Raw genomic sequence first — 22,290 nt, 5'->3', positions numbered from 1 at the left:
TATACCCCATTTATATACATTTCGACCATTATTCTGTTGGTTGCCTTTATGCTGTGGCCTCACTGATACAAAGGGAGGCTTGGTGAACCAACCTGTTTGCGTTTATTCTGCTTTAGTGAGGATGTATGATCGATAGAGAAAGGAAGTATATTGCTAACCTTACACGATGTGATCATTCAATAATTGTATAAGTATGGAATCACCGTGGTTGCAACACGCTATTACCGCGTGGTAGCCGCTGCCAGTTATTCCGTTGACAGCCAATTCTCCCACGGCTGCTACATGTATTATCCCATAAACACACCTACTGTCAGTACTTAACAGTACTCCATATATTGGACTAACAGCAAACATTCAGTGGATGAATGCAAGCAACGGATTGGCGACCATTCAATGCAGGTGCCTGAATTACCACTGAATGCATTGGTAGGTCGGCGCCCCACTGTAGTATTAGGTGCATAACAACTGGTACTCGCTCAGTTGGCGATTTAAGCTTGCAGCTTGCTCCAGAACCCAGCTCCACCTCCATCCTCCATCCATCAAAAAATATCACAGGCTGGTGAAGCCCTCATTCCCTGCGATTCACCATGGCCTCCGAAAGCGGACCTATTCGGAGCATCGATGCCCCCGGCAATAAGCTTTCCAACGAGGAGGCGGCCAGCTTACGGCAAGATGTGCAGCGCCTGCTGGGACGCGAACGCTGGGACTTCCCGGGCGCGCAGCCCGTCAGTTTCGCGCGACACCACCTGAAGGAGCTGCGCTCCAAGGACTACTACGTCTGCGAGAAGTCGGATGGCATACGATACCTCCTCTATCTCAACGTCCACCCGATCACCGGCGACGAGGCGCACTTCATGATCGACCGCCGCAACGACTACTGGTACGTCACCAGCGGCAGCACCCACATCCCGACCACCAAGGGCGAGGAGACCTTCCACCAGAACACCATCCTCGACGGCGAGCTGGTGATGGACGATATCGGCAATGGTCAGAAGGAGCCGGTCTACCTCGTGTTCGATTGCCTCGCGCTCGATGGGCAGAACCTCATGTCGCGCGAGCTGCCAAAGCGCCTGGGCTACTTCAAGGAATGGATTTACAACCCCTACAAGGCTCTATACAAGAAATACCCGACCGAGAAGCCGTTCCAGGCCTTCTTCTTGGGCATGAAGGAGATGCAGGTCGCCTACGGTATCGAGATGATGTTCCGCGAGGTTATCGCGAAGCTCAAGCACGGCAACGACGGCCTCATTTTCACCTGCCTCGGCAGCGAGTACAAACCCGGCACCGACCCTCACATCCTGAAGTGGAAGGCCGCCGACGAAAACACGGTTGATTTCCGCTGGAAGCTCGATTGGCCCACTATGCAGCCCGACGAGGAGGACATCGCGGAGGGATGGACCGAGCCCTATAAGCTCTTCCACGAGGTGCCCCAGATTCAGATCCTGGCCTACCACGGCGGCAACGGCCCCGAGTCCTACCGACCCTTCGGCGAGATGTATATGACGGAGGAGGAATGGGAGGAGCTCAAGGGGCTGAACGAGCCGCTGGACGAGCGCATCGTCGAGGCCTACATGGACGAGCAGAAGCGGTGGCGGTTCTACCGTTTCCGAGACGACAAGCCCAACGGCAACCATATTTCGGTTATCAAGTCGGTCCTGGACAGCATCGAGGATGGTGTGACCAAGGAGGAGCTCCTGGCCGCAGCCAAGGGTATCCGAGACGCCTGGAAGGAGCGGCAGCAGGCACAGCAACGCCGAGGATAGGAAGGAAGGGAATGATCTGTATTTAATAGCATCAGTGGATACATCAGTGCATGGCGTTTTTTGGCGGGACATGATATCCAGGACAACGCGTCTGATTTATGCTTTAATGGAATAAGCAGCTATGACAGTGGCAAGCAATGAAATTTCCCATAATCAAACCTTTGACTTTGCTGTTAAGTGCTACCAGGTGCCATGGTATCACATGTGCACAAACAGTCACTAACCACTTGACTACTCTAGATGTTGATACCAGATGTTTATACCGGATGCCTCGGAGGCAACGCAGTTACTGCCGGTTGCCGTCGGCTATGCGATCATAAGCTATTCCACTGTCGGCGTTCCTAGTGATAGGCTATTCCATCTGTTAGAATATGGATAGGAGAGGAGGCTGCTCTGCTTGTATTGTAGAGCAATGGCTTTCTAGCATATGTCAACTCAATTGGTAATTATAAATAACTCAAACACCTCGAATTTCATTTGGGGGCGGTTTCTTTGATTTGATTTGATTTGCACACGCTCATATAGACTCGGCAGGGTCCGACTTCCATCACTAGGAATGTCTGTTATCTCCAAATCATAAAAATAGTGGTCCCGGATGTAAACGCATTTGTTGCCCGGCTTTGACATGCATAATGAGAACGGATGATAACTGGATGGAAATTTGAGCCTGCACATAACCATGTCCTCCAACGACATGCCTTCCAAGACCGACGGCGCCGCCCTGCTCCCCTCCCTCTTCCCGGCGCGGACCCCGATGACGCCCCCGCAGCTCGCGGCGAGCGTCGAGGCGGCCCTGGCGGTGCAGCGCCGCGCCGTGACGTTCGGGAAGCGGCCGTTCGCCGCCGTGCTGCTGGCGCCCGACAACGAGACCGTGCTGCTGTCGCACCAGTCCGTCGACCAGGTCAACCACGCCGAGAGCTCCCTGGCGCGCCTCGCGTACTGCCATTATGACAAGGCGTTCCTTTGGCGCTGCACGTTGGTTAGTACGTGGGAGCCTTGCGGGATGTGTACGGCGACTATCTATGTGGGTTTGCCTTTCTAGTTCTGCTTTCTGGGGTGTTTGGAGCGTGATGGGATACAGGACTGATGACAGAAACATAATAGTGGGCGCACATTGGTCGGATTGTGTTCGCCGGCAGCAATGACCAGTTGTATGAGTTGACCGGGCCTGGGAATAAAGAGAATTTCACCATGGACTGGCATACGAGAGACGTTTTGAAGGGGTGTCCGCAGAAGGATATCGAAGTGATTGGGCCGCTGGAGGCGGAGGGGAAGATCGTGGTGGAGGAGAGTGACAAGTACTGGAGCACGACAAGGGGTTCCTCGGGCTAGGAGCTGTTGGATGTCTAGTGATGCCTGAGAGCGAGCTGCCTGGTCAACTCAGTAGATTATGTAGGTCTGGGCTGCTCTTTGCGGCCTGGCCGTTGCAGTTGATGCCTTCACGTCCAGGGATTTGTCCTGTCACCCCGAGCGGTCTTAGGACTGTTGCCAGGGCGTTTGGTTTAGTAAGGCATCAGACCTAGCCGATTATATAACGGCGAAATGCAACAATGATCTGATCAACTCCTTCGGCTGTCAAACATTATCAACTCCTCTCTTGGAGCTGTGTCCCAGCCCTATCAGCCCCTTTACCAGCTCTGACGCGATGTCTACCTTCGCCAACTTCGCAAGGCTCCCTCTGGAGCTGCGTTTACAGATTGTAAGTCAACCCATATCTCTTGGTCATATCGTCCGGCATCTGAGTTGCATGAAGCTGTGACTGTCCTAATGTCCATTGACGTGAGTTCAAAGTGGGAACATGCCATCGAGAAAGCAAGCTGCAGACGATACATTGCCTTAGGTCATATATATGCCGACACCGACCTTACCACAAATATCCCGACGTCACCTTTCCTCAGCATCAGCACAGACAGCCGTAAAGCTGCCCTGTCCTACTACAACGTGCGGGTGAAGGTTAGGGCCACTCGACAATATGAATCCCCGAGTCGCCAGAATGTGGGCTTGTACTGCTTCATCTCTTGCAGCGATCAAGGCGAGCCTTTCTGTAAGGGCACCGCTACCTTGATGGACTACGACATCTGGGGAGAACATAGAGGATATATCTACGCGAACCCGGTCAAGGATATAATCTCGATGGATATACCTGAACCTGGAGCTACGCATCATCATCCTTGGGTCTTGACCAACCGCATTGCCGAGTTACGCAACCCGTTTTACTGGATCGGCCATATTATCTCGTGCATCAAACAGTTGTGTAGGGGCCAGGATACTCACATGGGAGTGATAAGGATCTGGCAAAACCATCGCCACAACGCATTTACATGGAACGCCTTCGCGCCTTCAGGTTTTGATTTTGGGCGATCGCCTCGGAGAATCTGCATTCTCAACGAGGAATATGCATACCCCCAGATGATATATCGCCCGGACATGCATTGGCCGATAGAACGTATTCTTGGAGACCTAGAACAGTTCAACAACACAAAGGACTGGAGTCAATGTATATCCTAGGCTCGTCAACTCTCCCAGCGGACTCTTGCCGCTGCTGGGTCTGTGTCTCTAGAATGCTAGGAGGTGCCTAGGAAGCTACGAAGCTGGTCGGCGTAACGCAGATGAGACCACGGGATAAGGAAGTTTCTGAACAAGCTGATGATTTCAGCTGTGGATTTGAGGGTATGATGCTGTGGTTTGGTCTGCCAATCATATTGGTATCCGAGGGTACAGCCATTCTGGGTAATGTATGTACCTATCACGGTAATGGCGAGCCATGGAACTTGTCGATATTATGGGCGACGACGTCTGAAATCAAACCATTATCACATATTCTCATTGTTTGCTCTTCGATCCTGTCATTCCTTCAGTGGTGCACACTGGAAAGTCAGGGCTCGCGGATGATGAGACATCATGGACTGCTCCAGATCTGAATGCAGTGTGACTACACACTAAAGGCCTAGACACACTATGTTGGATCAGTAATCATAAGGGCCGATTCGTCAGTTATACAGAAACTTGCAAAGCTTTTGGCCACGCCGTAAGCTTCTCATTCTTCCACTGAGGCCGTCGTTAGCCGCTTGAATGAGCATGTCCGCTCTCAATACTGACGAGTCAGACAGTTGAAGACGAGACTCGAAATATGTCAAGTCCTTGGCCTATCATGAGGACTGGAGCTCGCCACGATGGAGATTGTATATGCTTAATGTTTCTCGTGAGGTGACTCGGGCAGAAATCGGCTCGTTGAGAGACTGGTGTTCACTGACACAATGCATATGTGGCATCCGCCGCAAATAAACCTCTCTTTCCTGGAAATAGTGTCATCCCATATTGTCAGAAAGCTAACCTGGTCTGGTCTACTGTGCAATGTCATCAAACCCACTTGTAGTAACAATTCCAGAACCGGCCGCCGGCCAAGTAAATTGACATTGTCCCGTGTATCACCATTTCTTAATCAATGCCACTAACGCCGGATCTGTGAGAGGCGGCTGGCAGAGAACCGGGAAATGCGGCATGCCCACGATTCAACACATACTTGCTGCTACTAGCTGAGAGAAACCGGGAACAAGTCCGGCGGCTTCCAGGAAAATGTGCGGGCAATAGACAAGGTTGGATCGCCTGGGGGGCGGTATTGGCATCCACCACCACCCCGAGACGGGGCTCCTCACGTTTAGAGGGGCGGCAACGGGCATTGGCGCGAGTCATAATCGCGGGGAGAATAGTCCTACTGCGAGTAGTGCCTTTTTCTTCCAAGCTCTCACTAACAGCGCCAATCATTGCCGGAAAAGAGCTTGAATGTACGACTACCGTCTTTTCAGCTCTGTATGGAATCCTTCCGAGAATCAAGGCGAGAGAGATGGTGTGCTCTTCCACAAAGATATGTACCTTGGTCGGGGTCGTCCACTGTCCTGCGGGAGACCCGCGTACGGCTGGAAAATCTGCAGCGATACTGACATACGTATATACTGCAACCCTGCATGCATACCTGCCGTTGCACCTCTCCTAAACCACACTCCGGCGACCCGAGCTCGAGGCGTGATTCACCACTGTGGCAGTTGGCAGCTCCTTCTTCAATCGGAAGCAAAGTTGGGGGAAGAGCTAATGTCAGAAGAAAAAGAAGGACCGAGAACAGTGTTCTGTGACAATTATTTTTTCGAAGGATCATCATCCCCATCCACCACCCCCTGTTCAATAGCGAACATTATAGACAGCCAAGAAAAAGCCGTCCCCGCATAACCCCCCTCCCCCCCTTTCCCCCCCCCAGACCGTCCCCGCAAATAAGAACGCGGGGATAAAGCCACTTGTGCTAGGTGACTTAGGGTATCTCTGGCGTCCTACTGGAGCAGTTTCAGACTCTCAATCAATGGTCGTACAGTATTAACCGCAGCCAATGGTTTACTAAGGAGCGAGGAGGTCGCCGCTTCCTATCGGTACGTATTGGCCCGCGTCTGCCCAGTCATTACGTATACGCAGCAGAGCTCACAATGACGGGTGTTCGGGGAGGAGGAGCTGCGTGCTGCCTAGCAGTTATGCGATATGCCACGGCATGGCATTCGCATCCGCCACCCTGCCGCATCGCTGCAGTTGCGGCCGGGATGGCAGTCAACAAGGTCACATCGCATATAAGAGCGGGCGTGCTTGCTCTATGCAGGTTGGCAAGTAGATAAGGGCTGCTGCTTGCTCCTACCTACACAGCGGCGTGGAGAACGGATCCTTCGCAGAATTTATCGCCAGCCGAGGAGAATGAGAGTGGGTAGTGTGAAACTCGTTCAAATCGTGTGTCCACTGTTCGCACTTCGTGTGAAATAAGCCGGTTCCTGCTGTTGGCTATCGTTCTTCTTTCCGATTCCTCCCCGTCGATCTCCTCAAGCTCCTAAGTGACACACCGATTATATATATACATACATTGCACCCAAATTGCTGCCTACCACTATGTCGTTGGATCCGGCAGACCAGAAAATCGAGGTCGAGCATACCTCGTCCAACGAGTACCATGGCGACCACAAGACGCCAATCCCGGCGATCGGCGCCAAGACGAGCCTCGAGGCCGCGCAGAGGCGGTTGTTGCAGCCGCCGGCCATCATCGCGATGATGTCGGCGGAGCAGCGCGCAGATCTGGAGAAGCACTTGGTCCGGAAGATCGACTGGCGCCTGCTGCCCATGATAGTCTTGATGTATATCATGAACTATATTGACCGGTAAGTACGCGCGCATTGAAACCCCAGAATTTCCTCCAAGAAGAGACGGCTAAGATAATTGTCCCTAATACTATAGGAATAACATCGCGGCCGCGAAGCTTGCCCATATCGAAAGAGACCTGAACATGCCCGAAGACTCGACACAGTTCCAGGTACGCTAATGAGACATCCTCTGGAGGTGGCGGAGCTGGCTGGCTAACTATTCATCCCAAGACCACTGTCAGCATTCTATTCGTCGGGTAGGTGCCGATAAATTCTCTGTTGGGCCCTCGGTATTGACTCTACTGCAGTTATCTTCTAATGCAGATCCCGTCCAACTTGCTTCTTAACAAGATCGGCAAACCCGCACTATATCTGCCAGTTTGTGTGAGTCAACATGAAGAAGACCCGAGTCGCTGCTGTAAGACTGACAAACACAATTTAGATGATCATTTGGGGCGTCATTTCAACCGTCACTGCCGAGGCCAAGAATTTTGGCGGCTTACTGGCAATTCGCTTCTTCTTGGGTTTCATTGAGGCTGCTTACTTTGTAAGACACCATATCAGTAGCAACAAGAAATTGGGGACTTGGTATACTGACAACCTATAGCCGGGATGTCTTTACTACCTGAGTTGTTGGTACACCAGAAAGGAGCTAGGTAAGCGACTCGATCAGACAGCTCCTTTTTACCGAGTCAACCCGGCTGACCTATTCCCCGCCTCCAGGCCTCCGCACCGCCTTCCTGTACTCCGGCGCCCTCATCTCCGGCGCCTTCTCGGGCCTGATATCGGCCGGCATCACAGGCAACATGGACGGGACCCGGGGTCTGAGCGCGTGGCGCTGGCTCTTCATCATCGAGGGCGCGGCCACCATCTTCATCGCCTTCCTCGCCTTCCCGCTCCTGCCCAACTTCCCGCGCACGACGAGCTGGCTGAGCGAGGAGGAGAAGGCCCTCGCCGTCTGGCGCCTCGAGGAAGACATCGGTGAGGACGACTGGGTCGACAGCGAGCAGCAGACCTTTTGGCGCGGCGCCAAGCAGGCGTTTGCGGATGTCAAAACCTATGTTTTGGTACGTTACATCTATGAAGGAAAGGAGACGACGGGAAAGAGAGAACATCTGTACTGACTGACTGACTCCACTGCAGCTTGTGCTCCTATTCGGCATCGTTGCGAGCGGCTCCGTCACCAACTTCTTCCCGACCGTCGTATCCACCCTGGGCTACAACAACGTGGTGTCGCTCCTGCTGACGGCCCCGCCCTACGTCCTCACGGTCATCGCCTCCATGATCAACGCCTGGCACGCCGATCGCACCGGCGAGCGGTTCTGGCATATTGCCTTGCCCCTCGTCGTCAACATGGCCGCCAACATCATTGCTGCCACGACCACGTCTCTCGGCCCGCGGTACCTGTCCATGATGCTGATGGTATGTGGTTTTCCTCGTGGATGCGTTTGTTGGTTTTATGTTGTTGCGGCGCATATATGCTAACAAGATGTTGTTTGTTATCAACAGGTCCCCAGCGTATACAGCGCTTTCGTCGTCGCCTTGGCCTGGATCAGCAACACTCTGCCCCGGCCACCGGCCAAGAGAGCCGCTGCCTTGGCTTTCATCAATGCCGTCTCGAACAGCTCTTCGATCTACGCCTCCTACAGTACGTGCTACCCCTTTTCGGGACTCTGACTTCCTTTCTCCAAGAGGCAAGAGAGGCCCATGAAAATAGAAAAGACTTGCTGATCATGTTCTCGCCTCTTTCAGTGTATCCGAAGAGCGCGGCTCCGGGCTACGTCATTGCCATGTCAGTCAACTGCGCCACCTCGTTTATGGCGGTCGTGGCCGCGGTGGTACTGCGGTTCATGCTCGTGCGACTGAACAGGAAACTCGATCAGGGTGTTTTCGTCGAGGGTGCCATCAACGCTTTGCCAGGCGAGGCGGCTGCCCGCGGGTTCAGGTTCGCGGTGTAGTAGTGTATTATACTGCCTTCCTAATTGGTAACTACTTATTCAGAAATTGTATAAAGGTTGGGCGGTCCTCAGTTGAGATCTCCGGGCCAGGGGGGACTGGAAGAGACTTGGTTACAATGGTAGTAGTAATTTATCTGCCATGTATCATCTGTATATATCCCACAAGACATAGGCCAACTGTAGGGTAATGCGTTGGGTATAGTACCCTCCTCTCATATTTCATTCTCCATCCTTGCGTGCCGTCGTTTGTGTGGCCTCGTTTTCGCATGAGGAACAGTGACGCCAGCGCAGTATTCCACTTCCCATGATAGGGCTCAGTTGAACCCCATATCATATTCCCACTCTTGGAAATGTGACCGCCGATCAGTAGTCCTCATATGCTGGCGAGCAGACTGCCTGTCCAGGTTACTTGTCGATTTTGTGCCAGGCTATAGATATGTCCGGCCTGCTTGGCCCGGTGATGCGCATGTGCAGCCTCGTCGGCGGACGCGTCGATGACTTCTCGGCACCCACATGGAGCAGGACGTAGACGACCGCCAGCCTCGACATCGTCTCGGTCATCCGGAAGCAGACCATGCAGAATATGAAGACGACTCTCTCAGCAGAAGTTGCCGGCGGAGTATATGTTAGTGCTGGTGTCGTCACTGAGCTCTGCTGGTTTGACGAAGGCGGGGAGGTCGGTTGTCGTTGTTGCACATGTGGGAAGTGAATTCGGAGAGATAACGAGTGGCCTGGCATGTTGCTGATGACATGTGATATCTTTATTGGGCTACGGGAAACTCGTTGAAAACTGCGGTTATAGTTTGACAGTCGTGAAGGAGTTTTCTCGAATTGCTGCTGCTAGAAAAGCCTAAAATGATAGCAGGCCAACCGCTGTCAGTTCAGACATCGCAGGAAAGAGAGAAGAGAAAGATCAAGGCAATGGGCACCGAATCTTCGTAAGGCTCTTCTTCTGCTCTCTCCCTCTCTCCCAAAGTGACACGATCCCCATCCCGATGACGGCAAGTACGATTTGCTACAACAAACAAGTTTATTTGGTTACTGCTGGGGGTCCTGTACAACCGACTAAACATCTAAACTGATGGGCGCGCCGGCCAGTCGTTAGGGATGAGGCCGAAGCAAACGGGAGCCTGCCTATGTACATACGCTACGCAGGCAGGAAAAGAACAAAGACGAATACATACTTACACGTTTCAAGGGAGGGACTTTTTCTTCAGCAGCCCGCAGGAGCCAACCAAAATTAACATGACCTGTTATCGAACCGTACGTACCTAAGCAGCCAACCAAGTCCGCCTGCACATGATGGCGCGCATATGTCAACCGGGGGGAGGGACCGCTGTTTGGAATAGATAGATTAACATGCCTACCTACTTCCCTTGTTCTTTCTATATATAGGAAGCTGAGCAGCAACAGCAGCTGACCGTCGTCCAGACAATTTGCGGTGCCGGCCTACCTGCTTTCTGCATCTCGACTAAATCGATCATGGTCTCGGGCCGTGTCTTTCGCGGTTCAGACGATCTCTCTCGAAATGTTGTTGCCAGGTCCAAATGAAGCCGTATGCATCGTTTCTACACATACACATAACCACTATGCTCGTAGCTCCGATGGGATATCCGCAAGTGGGCCAGTGATATAGGTTGCCAGCGACCTTGTATAGCAGATATGAGGATTGGATTGTCTTGGGGGGTTGTAGATTATGTAGGTACAGTATGTTTAATTCTGATCTATCTTAAACCCCATAGTTGATTGATGTAGAGTCATCGCGAACTCAGCCCCAAGGGGTAACATGCACAAAAGACGGCAATCGAGCAGATATATCTTTTGCGACATTTTCCGACCCAGGCTTGAGCGTCAAACACGAGGCTTAATCGAGACAGGGCACACCAATGACAAGAGAGACTGGGTAGGTAGATATGAGTCTGCGGCTTACGTGCTGTTACTTGTGAGAAGATGCAGTTTGCTGGTTCAGCACTCATTAACAACAGCGCATTATTACAGGGTGCTAAGCCCTACCTGGTTCAGCAGCATGGGTTAGGTAAGCTCAACAGCAAGCGGTGCATTTGCCAGATGCCTCACCAGCGGTTCGGACTGAAAGATTGCAACGACTCGACTCGTCTTACAGCATTTAATCATCAAAACGTTTGTAAGAATAATCGAATCTAAATTTATTTTATTTTACTTCTTATAAAACCAACAGTGGTTTTACCAGCTTAAGAACGGTAATTTCCATCATCGGAATACGGAGAAGAGTTGAAGGTGTGTGCCTTTTATCCCGAGCGGCGCGAGCTAGCTCAGATTCCAAGGAGATGCAACGTGGGAGACGGGAAAGTCGCAATTACATGGAAATGGACCACTAACCTAAGATTAGGTACAGCGCCCCATAAATATTTGTTCTGGACTCGCCAATGTGCTGGGGGCAGGACCTGTTTGATGGGAGGTAGGCACGCGCAATCGTTACCTCTTGGTACCACCTCCTGGAACTTTGCGACATGGGATCCGAGCATTGGTGCATGCAAAAGGAGGAAACCTGGAAGGCGCAGAGGTGGAAGGGGCCCTCAGGTTCGTCCGGTGGTGGCTGGCTCAAACGGGTTTAAAAACAACCAACGTGTGATGTAAGCGCTTAAGTTTGCACAGAGCCAGCCCGGACAGAGAGGGCACAGAGAGGGGGGCTGTCGACATTATTGATGATGATCGTCGTTTCGTTTCTTTTTGTTTGCCTGGCGATAATCCTGTCTAGTGTGCTGCTGCTGGAGCGTATACTGCCGGCAGAAGAAGCCGAAGAAGACGAGGAAGAAAGGGTACACGCAGCTGCAACCAGGCTGGTGTGAAAGACAGAAGAAAGCTGCTCGTGAGTGGTGCATTCCGTCCTCCACCACCTCCACCCAGCTGCACCTCCACATACTCCGGGGGGCCGATATCATCGAAGCAGTCTAATCCCTGCTCATAGAAGGAAGCTCCCGTCACGGCCGCTTTCTATTGGCCAGCGGCCTAGACAACCTCCTGTTTACCTGCGACCTCTGCCGACCTCAAGCTCACCATCTCCCACCAACGTCCCTCTTCCCTTTCCATCCAGACTCGGTCCAGTCTGTCCAGATTTTGTGCCTGCGCAGTCGCTACCCCTTCGCGACCCCCAATCTTCCTTTAAATCCCCGTTTTTGCCACTTATATACCCTTCTATCCCCCTCGCCATGGCCCCCGAGCTGCGCAAGCGCAAGGCGCCTCCGCCCGCGCCAGAGCCGCCGGCTAAAAAGACCTCCAAGGTCTCCAAGGCCGTCGCAAAGGTCAAGGAGACCGTCACGGGCAAGCCTGCCGCCGCCGAAAAGGCCAATGGCGCATCCAAGGCCGCGGCCGCGCCCGTCGTCGGCGACATCATCACCCTCGACGGCTTCGGCGGCGAAATTGAGACCAACGACGGCGCAAAGACCACCCTCAAGGACCTCGTCACCGAGAGCAAGTCGGGCGTCGTCCTATTTACTTATCCTAAGGCGAGCACGCCTGGCTGTAAGTAGACTGTCTCTCTTTTTGTTTTTGATACCTACGGTACTCATGTTCGATGTTATTTCCCTTCGTGTGTATTGGTCCGTGTGTCCTACATATAATGCGCTGGCTTCTGACAAAGTCTGTGATATCAAGGCACAAACCAAGCCTGCATGTTCCGCGACAACTACGAACCCTTCACCAAGGACGGGCTGGCTATCTACGGCCTCTCCACGGACTCTCCCAAGGCCAACACCACCTTCAAGGAAAAGCAGAAGCTGCCATACCCACTTTTGTGCGACCCCAGTGCCACGCTCATCGGTGCCATCGGCCTCAGAAAGGCGCCCAAGGGAACTACCCGCGGCGTATTCGCCGTTGATAAGACGGGCAAGGTCCTTCTCGCCCAGCCTGGCGGTCCCGCCGCGACAGTAGACGCCGTGAAGGAGCTGGTTGCCGAGGGAGGAGCATCTGCTGCGCCGGCCGCTGCTGCTGCTGAGACCAAGGAAGAGCCCGAGGCCGTGAAGCCGGTTGAAGAGGCCACGGTGACCAATGGAGACCCTGTCGCGGAGGGGAAGACTGAGGAAGCCGAGGAAGCTGTGAAGGAGCCTGCCAGTTAATCTTTTGCGGAATTATATATAGTCAATATCTAGTGTTGGATTAGTATGCTACGGAGGAACAAGATGAATTTCGTATCCTGAACAGCGACGGATCTCCTCATTCCATTTTGTGCTGGGGAACAAACGTTTATGGGCGTTAGTCATCTAAATGTTATTCACCTTTTTATTACTAAAACAAACGATTGGACAAGTTTGTTCACGTCGAAAGATGATGCTGCGAATTTGTAGGTAGCTTCTTCAATTGAGTGTTGTTGCTTGAGATGCTGGCTCATCACGAATGGCTGCGACCTCAAGTAGCCCGGCGATGCACACATTCATCAATCAAAATACTTACAAATGAACAACATATCAATCATTTGAATGAAGCAGCCTTCGTCGCAGTATACGTCGATGCACTTCCCAACGTTTGACAGCAATGATTTGGTACAAAGGTGTTTCCGTCTCAGTTCGTAGTCCCGGATCCTTACTAGACCGAAGATTCGCCGCGCGGTACCCACCTCCTCGGCCAATCAAGTCGATTCTAATCAATCGTTGACCTTTCGGTCCAGGTCGGGAATCTTTGAAGCCAATTGGACTGGACCCGACGACGACATTGATTTCCCCAAGAAGCTCTCACCAGATCTCTCCCCCCGCGATTTCCTGCCATTGAGCTTCCACAACGGCACCATGGCGTCCAAACTTTGCCCCATGCTGCTCCGCACAGCTATTCGCGCGGCCCCTCGAGCTCCCCGTACCCAATTCCGGGCTTTTACTGCCGCGGCGGTACGACGGAGTGATTCCCTCTCTGTGGTAAGTTGGCAGCAAGCAGCCCAGGTCCCGCGAGGCAAAACGACGGATGGATGGGAGGAACATATGAGGCTCGAGCTATAGACCGGCCATCGTATTTTCCCAGCTATGGGGGATTGTCCAGAGCTTCTCAGGATGGCGATACGATAATGAAGGACAATTGCTAACTGCCACCGAACAAAACAGCACCGCAACACACCCGACAACAACCCCGAGATCCCCTTCAAGTTCACCTCGCAGAACGAGGCCATCATCGCCGAGATCCTGAAGCGCTACCCGCCGCAGTACAAGAAGGCGGCCGTCATGCCGCTGCTGGACCTCGGCCAGCGCCAGCACGGCTTCTGCTCCATCAGCGTCATGAACGAGGTCGCCCGCGTCCTCGAGATGCCCCCCATGCGCGTCTACGAGGTCGCCTCCTTCTACACCATGTACAACCGCACGCCCGTCGGCAAGTACCACGTCCAGGTCTGCACCACGGTAAGCCAGCCCGCCCACCCCCCGGACCCTTAGCATTTCTTCCGAGGGAAGAGAAGAGATAAGGAAACAGGCACAACTGCGGTTTCTGGACAAAGCAGAAAGCTGACATAACAAACCCCAGACCCCCTGCCAACTCGGTGGCTGCGGCAGCGACGTCATCGTCAAGGCCGTCAAGGAGGAGCTCGGCGTCCACCACGGCGGCGAGACCACCCCCGACGGCCTCTTCACCTTCGTCGAGGTCGAGTGCCTGGGCGCCTGCGTCAACGCCCCCATGGTCCAGATCAACGACGACTACTACGAGGACCTGACGCCCGAGACCACCAAGCAGCTCCTCAAGGCCCTCCGCGAGTCCGCATCCGGCGGCAGCACCACCCTCAAAGTCCCCAGCCCCGGTCCCCTCAGCGGCCGCCAGACGTGCGAGAACAGCGCCGGCCCCACCAACCTGACGAGCGAGCCCTGGGGTACCGAGACCACGCGGTCAGATCTGTAAAACAACGAAAAATTTCGGGCAATGACGGGGTGGGAGTTCGGTATAGCGCATACTACGTACGGGGGAGAGGAGAAGAAGAAAGCGGAACTCATAGCCGTTGGGACGGCACTTATCAGATGTCCCAAGGAGGTATAGAGCAGCAAGAACAAGCATCACCACATCAGAGGGATGCCCGGCGTATTTGTACATAAGATCCGTATGTGTATTGAATGAACTCAGATTTCACGATGGAATAAGACGACACTTTCATCTGTCCGTGCCTTTCTTTTTTAACTTGATTTATTGAATTGAAATTGTCATTCTTGTAGTTGAATAAGTCCCTGATGAATCGCTGAGCATTAAAAGCCAGCCATTCAGGAGTACCCAGAGCTGTTCTCGTTGTAGGCACCATTTCAGTATGCCTAGAACACAACGCTTATCATTCATGTCCCAATTGTTCCTCGTCAATAAACTCCCGAATGATGAAATAATCAGAAAACCGCGCATAACCGGTCGTAATCTTCATGCTAGAAAATCAATTCCCTCTTGAATCTTTCAACTTAGATTTCCCCTCATTCAAGCCGGAAGATCCAGCCATCGCCCAGCCGCTGATTCGCCTCGTTCTTGCCGCCGAACAAGACGACGCCGCCCTCCTCGAGGTCGCCCATGGTGGCGGCGGCGAACCAGCCGCGGGCGCCGGGCCCCTCGACGTCCATGTCGGCCTCGTCGTCGTAGGGGCCGGGGGTGACGCGGGTCCAGCGGCCCTCGCCCGTCTTGCGGCCGGCGAGGCGCAGCGCGGCGTCGGCGAGGCTGGCGGCCGTCATGCCCTGGGGCGGCACCTGGTAGGCCCAGACGTCGTCCCAGAAGGCGCCGGCGGCCTCGTGGCCGTCCGCGGTCGGCGTGCGCTCGCCGAGCAGGAGCAGCAGGTACTCGCGGCCCTGGGAGCCCAGGACGAGCTGGAGCCCCGCCACGGAGCGGGCGCCGGGCCAGGGCTGGTGGTCCTGCGTGGGGATGAGCGATGCGCTGGTCTCGATCGGGGCCTTGTTGCCCTGCAGCGTCGGGGACGTGGGCGGCACGAGGCTGACCCAGTCGCCGCGCGCCACAACGCTGACCTCGCCGCGGCTTACGCGGTCGTCGAACTGGTCCACGCCGAGCTCGAGCACGTCCAGCTGCCCGCCCAGCTCGGACTCTCCGTCGAACCCGCCGAAGCGGTACAGCCGGCTCTTGGCGACCGCCAGGGCAGCGCCTCCCCTCGCGGGACTGGGCGCCGCAGGAAGCTGCTTCCAGATGCGGCTGTGCACGTCAAAGGCCCAGATGTCGTTGGTGCGGCTGCCGTCTGCCAGGCAGCCGCCGTGGATGAAGAGGGTGCCAAACCCGGCGTCCAGGTCCTCCTCGTCGCGCGCATTCTCGGCGATGTGGCCTGCGACGGGCCGCTGCGGGATGCCGACCTCGGCGCTGTCGCCCTCGGCCCACTGCTTCCACGACTCGGTGCGGCGCAGCGGCTTGATGCCCTGGAACTCGCGCGGCTTGTCCGTCGAGGCGGCCGCGTGGTACGACCGGGGCGCGGGCACCGTGCTGGGGTCCGTGGTGATGCCGCCCGTTATCGACGCGGGCAGCAGGCACGACCACGTGTGCGTCTTGGTCTCGAACGCCCAGACGCGGCCGCCCTCGTCGAGCGTCGACTCCTGCGAAGTATCGCTGCGCCCGCCGAACATGAAAATGCGGGTCCCGATAACGGCCGTGGCGTGCCCAATGCGCGGCGCGGGCACCTCGATGTGCGTGAGGTCCTTGCCCTTGCCCTTCTCGGCGGCGGTCGGGCTCAGAGGGTTGGCCTCGGATGTGGGCGTTGCCACCGGAGGCGACGAGGAGAGCGGGACGTCGGTGAGGGGATCCGTGAGGGGTTCTCGCAGCGCGGCGGCGGCGGCGGACTCCTCGATCTCGCCCACGGTGTTGAGGGGGGTCTCGGCCAGTTGCGTCCTGGCGGAGACCTGGGCGGGCACTGAGTAGTAGTCGGCCGGGGCACCGCTGAAGGGGAGGGCGATGATGTGCATCTCGTTGTCGAGGGGCTTGTTGGGCGCGGTCTCGCCGCCGAAGATATAGGCCGATCCACCGACGACGTTGAGAGAATGGGACGAGCGCGGAATGGGAGGAAGGTCGATGTGCTGCCAAGTACCCTTCATCGAGGACTCCGATTGCTTGAAGCTCATGTTCGGCATATGCGGCATTGAAGGCATCTGTGGCATGTTTGGCATGGCAGGCAGTTTTGGCATTTTGGGCATATTCGGCATCTGAGGCATGGAAGGCATAGCAGGCATGCTCTTGGGAGCCTGTTCCATGAGATCCGTCGTACGACGCTTGAGCTTTCCGAAGGTCTCCATGGTGGGCTGCCTATTGATTGATTGAGTCTCGGGAGTTTGGGTGTTGCAATTGATGCTGGGAAGCAAAAAGAAGGGACTTCCTGGAATGAACAAAGGAAGTGTACGAGGAGACGCGGCTAGTATATTACTGGCTTGCTCAGCAGCTTGTTGCGTATTGCGTAGAGGCCGGCGTTGCTGTGGATTCCCTTGTTGCCTGCCGTTGTTCAAATCGACCACAATGTGACGTATGTTGCAAGGGAGGGAGCTGTTTTCTATTCTCGAAGGAGGAGGGGTACCACCAATTCGATAACTCTTTGTTTCAAGACACGGGCAGTTGCAGGGAAACCCGACAACGATTATATACCCAAGATCTACAGCAATCGATCCAACGATAGGCAGAGGCTGGGTTTCGGCATGAATACGAGGTATTGGGAGCACCGCTTCTAAATATACTTGGTCGTTTTGGGGCAGGGTCCAGCTGGAAGGGACCCCCCATCGTGATGTGTTTCCCGGTTTCCTTACTAACGGTTGGAGCTTGTTGCTGAACTGGATCGTCCAAAGTGCCTGAAAGCACGCGTGTTTAGCGGGGTCCGTACCCCTGCAGCACAGAATAAGCCCTGCCGGGACACATCATAGCCCGCTAAGCATGTGGACGAACAACACCACAAAGCGGGCGCAGCACATGCAGCTCGATGTAGGAGCTAGGACGGGCCAGGCACACGATTTCTGGTCTCGTCCCTGCCAATTGAAGCATCATGCTCCCATGTGTGGTGTGAAGACTCAAAGTTGTTGATGTTATACATTGCAGGGAGTGAGGGTCGGTCTCCCTCAAATGACTTGGCATGGTGGTATGTGCCTTGCAATCCGGCCAGACGGTAGATGCAGATCAGACCTTGCCTGCAGGTGACTTGTTCCCGGTGCACTGGTCCAGCTACTGCTACCTCAAACTCTGATTGACGCCTACAAAATGTCTCTCACAGCTGCTTCTAATGTTGACTCGAACAACTTTCGAATCTTCCTCATTTGCAAAGTGAGACTCGGCCGTTGGCCATCTCAGGTACACACATGCATACATCAGTATGCTGGTATATGCTCCACCTACCTGCATCGTCAAATGATTCCCATACCTTACATATCGATGAATCCAAGATGACGCATCTGAATATACTTGTACAATTGCGGACAATGTAGGTAGATTGGTGGCATTAATCACACATTTTAACTAGATATTGTTCGTGCCATCGTCAATGCATGTTCTAAGTAGTTAGTCAGGGCGTCGCCCCTCAGAAGGATCGAAAAGGGAAAAAGAACATGAGGCTGACTACCTTAGACGCACCAAGCTAAGCGCCATCACGCTCTTAGACGCCACCGGTCCTGAGATTTCGCCAACGGTGGAATGCGACGGCCGGAACCCATTGCTCTTAAACCCCCGCGGACGTTCCTGGCGGTCGACCCTTCGTATAACAGCTGGAGGCTTCAACATTGGAAATACCGGCTAAATTCGCCTGCTCTGGCCGTTGCCTACCTCACCCCACACGCTACATGTATATAGTAGGAACATATATAACCCTCTCGACAAGGCTAGCGTCTGCCTATACTCATTTCAGTCCAAACCCATAGCTTCCCGATAGGATTCTCGTTGCATACGTCGTATCGTATACGACGCCGTGGTGTACTTTCGTCCTCGTCGTAACTACCTACGCGATCCTGCCCCTGATGGTGGTGCGATAGTCGTACGCGAGAGATTCCGCGTCTCTCCGATTCTCTCCTTTCCACCGAGCAACAACAACCACCAAAGTTCTTTCCGAGGCTATGGGCAACATTTGCCGCTCGAAGACAAGCAACACCAAAGATCCTTTTGGTTTACAACCTAAAGAACTTCATGGAAATGTTATGTTCAACTTCATGTCTATTTATCAGGGATCATCTTCGAATCTGGTGAGAAAGGGAGTGTCGCACACATCTAAAGAGCGATAGCCAAGAGGCGGGGGTATATTTCTCTGACCAGATGTCCGTAGACTCGGGTCAACTATAGAATTAAAAAGAAAGGAGCGATCCCAATATTCGCAGTTGTAATAATCGCTCGCCGACAACGACAAGACGAGCTCGTTCCATCGTAGCCAAAACCGTATTAAAACCTGTGAAGCATCCAAACAACATCGCGCGCCAGCAAAAACAGGTAGAGTGAGCAACCTAAAATTATAGGCTCATCGGTTTTACATCTTCTCGTCACCCTGCAGCTCCGGCATCGGACGCGCACTCTTCTCGACGTCCAGCTCCGCCGGGCTGCTCCGCATGGGGTGGCGCTCGGCGCGGTCCGAGTAGTCGCGCTCGTCATGCTCGTCGTTCTCGACATGGTAGAGCGGCTCGAGCTTGGCGTCCTTCTGGAAGAAGACGTAGCGCTTGAACCAGAAGGGGGTGGCCTTGGTGACCTGATAGGAAGCGAACTTGCCCATCGGCACGCCAAAGACGTAGTCGAGCTCCTCGAGCGTCCGCTGCTTCGTCTCGGGCACCAGGAAGAAGATCATCCAGAAGGCCACGAAGTTGAACCCGGCGTAAAGCCCGAAGGCGCCGGCGGTACCTAGCGAGTTGAGGATCAAGGGGAAGGTGATTCCGAGAACCGCAGCAAAGCCCAGGCAGGTGGCCACGGCGAAACCCATGCCGACTTCACGGTGGGAGAGAGGATACACCTCGGCCGAGTACGTGAAAGGCACAGGACCCTCACCAGGCGAGTAAAATGCAGCAAATACGTACACAAAAACAGCGACGCATGCTGTCTTGGCGGGGTTCTCATTATCCATAAGCGTGCAGAGGCCGGCAGCCAGGAGTGACCACATCATATTGGGGAAAGTAAATAGCAGTAGGGATCGACGTCCAAATGTATCGATAGTCCAGAATGCCGGGAAAGCGAACAGGAAATTGACCGTGCCAAAGCCGAAGGAGCTTACCATCGCAATGAACTTGGTGGAGCCGGCGGCTTCGAAGACGGTTGTTGAATAAAAGGCGATGATGTTGATTCCGCACATTTGCTGAGCAAGCATAACCGTGAACGCTGCGATGTTGGCACGTCGGACTCGCGGGATCGTGAAGAGCTGACCAGCTCTGGTGAAGTAGTTGCTTTTCTTCGTTATCAACAGTTCGATGCTGAGTTGTGCATGAATATAGTAAAGATCTCTTGCGACTTGGATAGGGTGATTTCGAAGCTTGCATAAGTTGATCCAGGCCTTAGGGTACCGGTTCTTCTTCATGAGCCAGCGGGGGGATTCTGGGCACAGGTAGATCAAAAAGACGAGAGGAACGGCCGGGATAAAGGGGGCACCTTCACGACATATTAGTCTTTCGTTCGTTATAGAACAGTAAAAGTTGAGAGCAACTCACCGAGCATAAGTCTCCAGTTGTGTACGTTGTAAAAGCATGCCAGGTTGACAGCCGTTCCAAGCATGATTCCGAACGCAGTCCACATTTCTATTCCGATATCAGTGTGATGATCCAACCGACTTTGGGCATTTAATTGCCCTGGGGTATAAGGGGCGAAACTCACGCCATGACATGACAAGTGCACCTCGAATGGACGCTGGTGAGTTTTCGGCAGCGTAGATCGGTACTAGATCATGTCAGATCACATGCAGTTGCAGTTGTAGAAATCAACAAGACCGAAGACGAACCTGTAGAAGCTTTGATACCCATTCCGACGCCCATAAGTAGGCGGCAAGCGAACTGTTGCCCCCACGTCTCGCAGAACGCAGAGCCGATGACAGGCCATAGACACAAGTGACCAGAGACGAAGATGACACCGCGACGACCGAGATAGTTGTTTGCAGGATCCGAAAGCCAGCAGCCGAGCAGGGCGCAACCAATGTAGGGACCAGCGTTGATCATGCCAACCAGCTGCAAGATGGGAGCGTTAGAGTAGGCCTAAACATAGTATCTGTGTTGTAAAGTCTACTTACAAGATCATTGTGTTGAATGCCGTAGTATGCAGGGAAAAAGATAGTGGCGCCATTGGATCCAGTCTGGTCCCAGCCTTGGACAGCTGCGCCAATGGAGCAAGTGGCGATGGTGAGATAAAGCCTGGCCGGGAGCCGCCATTTGTGGGTGACCTCTTCTCGCAAAGCCTTGATCTCGGCCTCATCAAGCGCGTTTTCGCCCGTGAGGTTCTCGCCAAAGCTCGTTGGGTCCTGGGCAACAAGGGCACCTTTTCGCAAGAGTGCGACGTGTTCGGTCAGTCCCTTTTCCTCCGCGAAGGCGTCAACGTCGCGCATCAGCTGGTCATAAGGAACTCCCTTGAGAGGGTTCTTGATCCTGAGCCCGGTGTTAGGAAACCCGAATCCAATTCTCCCCTTGTGAGATTGACAAAAGCATTGGAATTGGTTTGCTTACTTGGCTTCCAGGTTCGTGTTCACGGCATCATCGGCACCGTGGCGTGTGCTATCTTCAATGTGGGTGTCCGACACTCCCTTCGACGGGCTGTTAGTTGTTTGGTTAGCATAATTGGCATATGTCACCAGGGTCGCATTACCCACATGTCGGTCGAGGTGATCTTCTCAGGCTTCTCGGCCATTTTGGCGGGATGCACCAACGCCAAGGTCTTGCCTGTGAGGTGGCTGGAGGACAAGAGAAAGCTTGGGCAGCTTGTTATGTCTTGCGATGAGCTTGGCCTTGCTTGGAGAAAGCTTTGCCCTGAAACAAAATCGAGCCGTATTGACTCGACACGACAAGAGTTGTTGTGTCACCCTAGGAACTTCACACGACTTGGAATGTGTGAATGGGGTACCGCAACAAGAGAGGAGGGGAAGAAGGGCCTTTTCTGAATCGAGCTCTCCGGGGGAAGCCGTTTATAAGGGAAGAAGTAAAGAGCCTAGGCCAGGCCTGATCTGCTCGTATCCTACTTAGTTGCCCGACTACTTGATCTCCTGCCGGGTCTTAGATTCCTTGCCTGACACTTATCACTTGGCTTGAAATCCATTATGTACAAAGAATATAGAGGCGGAATTAGTAGGTAAAGTTGTACACGGCCTGCCTTCCGCATATACTATCCTACCCTACCCAGCTGGTGCAGTATGCAAGGTCTCAGCAGCAGGAATCCACACCACCATACTGAAAGCAAACAAGCGAGAGCAGCTACAGCTGCCCATGACCCCATAAGTATCGACGTTGACTGGGGCGAGGGATGATAATGATGCGTGAATGGATGGACAGGCCGAAGCTTCGTCTGCCT

At 53.9% G+C, this 22,290-nt stretch overlaps 7 protein-coding genes across 7 annotated transcripts; 5 read left to right on the top strand and 2 right to left on the bottom strand.

Annotated features, from left to right (window-relative positions):
* Nucleotides 1-587: 587 nt before the first annotated feature.
* PG985_007283 (mRNA-capping enzyme subunit alpha) lies at nt 588-1,763 on the top strand (the record flags this gene model as incomplete). The annotated part of the gene is made up of 1 exon (XM_066827052.1): nt 588-1,763. One exon carries the CDS (start codon nt 588-590, stop codon nt 1,761-1,763), a length of 1,176 nt encoding a protein of 391 aa, XP_066684727.1.
* Nucleotides 1,764-2,442: 679 nt separating this feature from the next.
* On the top strand, nt 2,443-3,095 carry PG985_007282 (cmp deaminase; the record flags this gene model as incomplete). Its single annotated transcript, XM_066827051.1, has 2 exons — nt 2,443-2,742; nt 2,868-3,095. 2 exons carry the CDS (start codon nt 2,443-2,445, stop codon nt 3,093-3,095), a joined length of 528 nt encoding a protein of 175 aa, XP_066684726.1.
* Nucleotides 3,096-6,683: 3,588 nt separating this feature from the next.
* Nucleotides 6,684-8,889, top strand: PG985_007281 (MFS transporter; the record flags this gene model as incomplete). Its single annotated transcript, XM_066827050.1, has 10 exons — nt 6,684-6,949; nt 7,026-7,101; nt 7,163-7,188; nt 7,240-7,315; nt 7,374-7,478; nt 7,539-7,587; nt 7,655-7,998; nt 8,075-8,353; nt 8,441-8,579; nt 8,684-8,889. 10 exons carry the CDS (start codon nt 6,684-6,686, stop codon nt 8,887-8,889), a joined length of 1,566 nt encoding a protein of 521 aa, XP_066684725.1.
* A 3,188-nt stretch (nt 8,890-12,077) lies between these two features.
* On the top strand, nt 12,078-12,983 carry PG985_007280 (AhpC-TSA-domain-containing protein; the record flags this gene model as incomplete). The annotated part of the gene is made up of 2 exons (XM_066827049.1): nt 12,078-12,390; nt 12,523-12,983. 2 exons carry the CDS (start codon nt 12,078-12,080, stop codon nt 12,981-12,983), a joined length of 774 nt encoding a protein of 257 aa, XP_066684724.1.
* Nucleotides 12,984-13,649: 666 nt separating this feature from the next.
* PG985_007279 (uncharacterized protein) lies at nt 13,650-14,736 on the top strand (the record flags this gene model as incomplete). Its single annotated transcript, XM_066827048.1, has 3 exons — nt 13,650-13,772; nt 13,956-14,246; nt 14,368-14,736. 3 exons carry the CDS (start codon nt 13,650-13,652, stop codon nt 14,734-14,736), a joined length of 783 nt encoding a protein of 260 aa, XP_066684723.1.
* Nucleotides 14,737-15,287: 551 nt separating this feature from the next.
* Nucleotides 15,288-17,093, bottom strand: PG985_007278 (kelch repeat protein; the record flags this gene model as incomplete). Its single annotated transcript, XM_066827047.1, has 1 exon — nt 15,288-17,093. The coding sequence occupies one exon, from the start codon at nt 17,091-17,093 to the stop codon at nt 15,288-15,290; it is 1,806 nt and encodes a 601-aa protein (XP_066684722.1).
* Nucleotides 17,094-19,288: 2,195 nt separating this feature from the next.
* On the bottom strand, nt 19,289-21,633 carry PG985_007277 (uncharacterized protein; the record flags this gene model as incomplete). The annotated part of the gene is made up of 7 exons (XM_066827046.1): nt 19,289-20,391; nt 20,451-20,537; nt 20,614-20,676; nt 20,738-20,960; nt 21,023-21,374; nt 21,453-21,539; nt 21,596-21,633. The coding sequence occupies 7 exons, from the start codon at nt 21,631-21,633 to the stop codon at nt 19,289-19,291; spliced, it is 1,953 nt and encodes a 650-aa protein (XP_066684721.1).
* Nucleotides 21,634-22,290: the final 657 nt, after the last annotated feature.

This window comes from Apiospora marii (assembly GCF_038362585.1).
Source record: "Apiospora marii strain CBS 49790 chromosome Unknown utg000004l_segment0_segment1, whole genome shotgun sequence".
In the NCBI taxonomy this organism is placed as follows: Eukaryota; Fungi; Ascomycota; class Sordariomycetes; order Amphisphaeriales; family Apiosporaceae; genus Apiospora; species Apiospora marii.
Note: the sequence above shows the minus strand (reverse complement) of the source record. Positions and strands in the feature narration are given on the sequence as shown.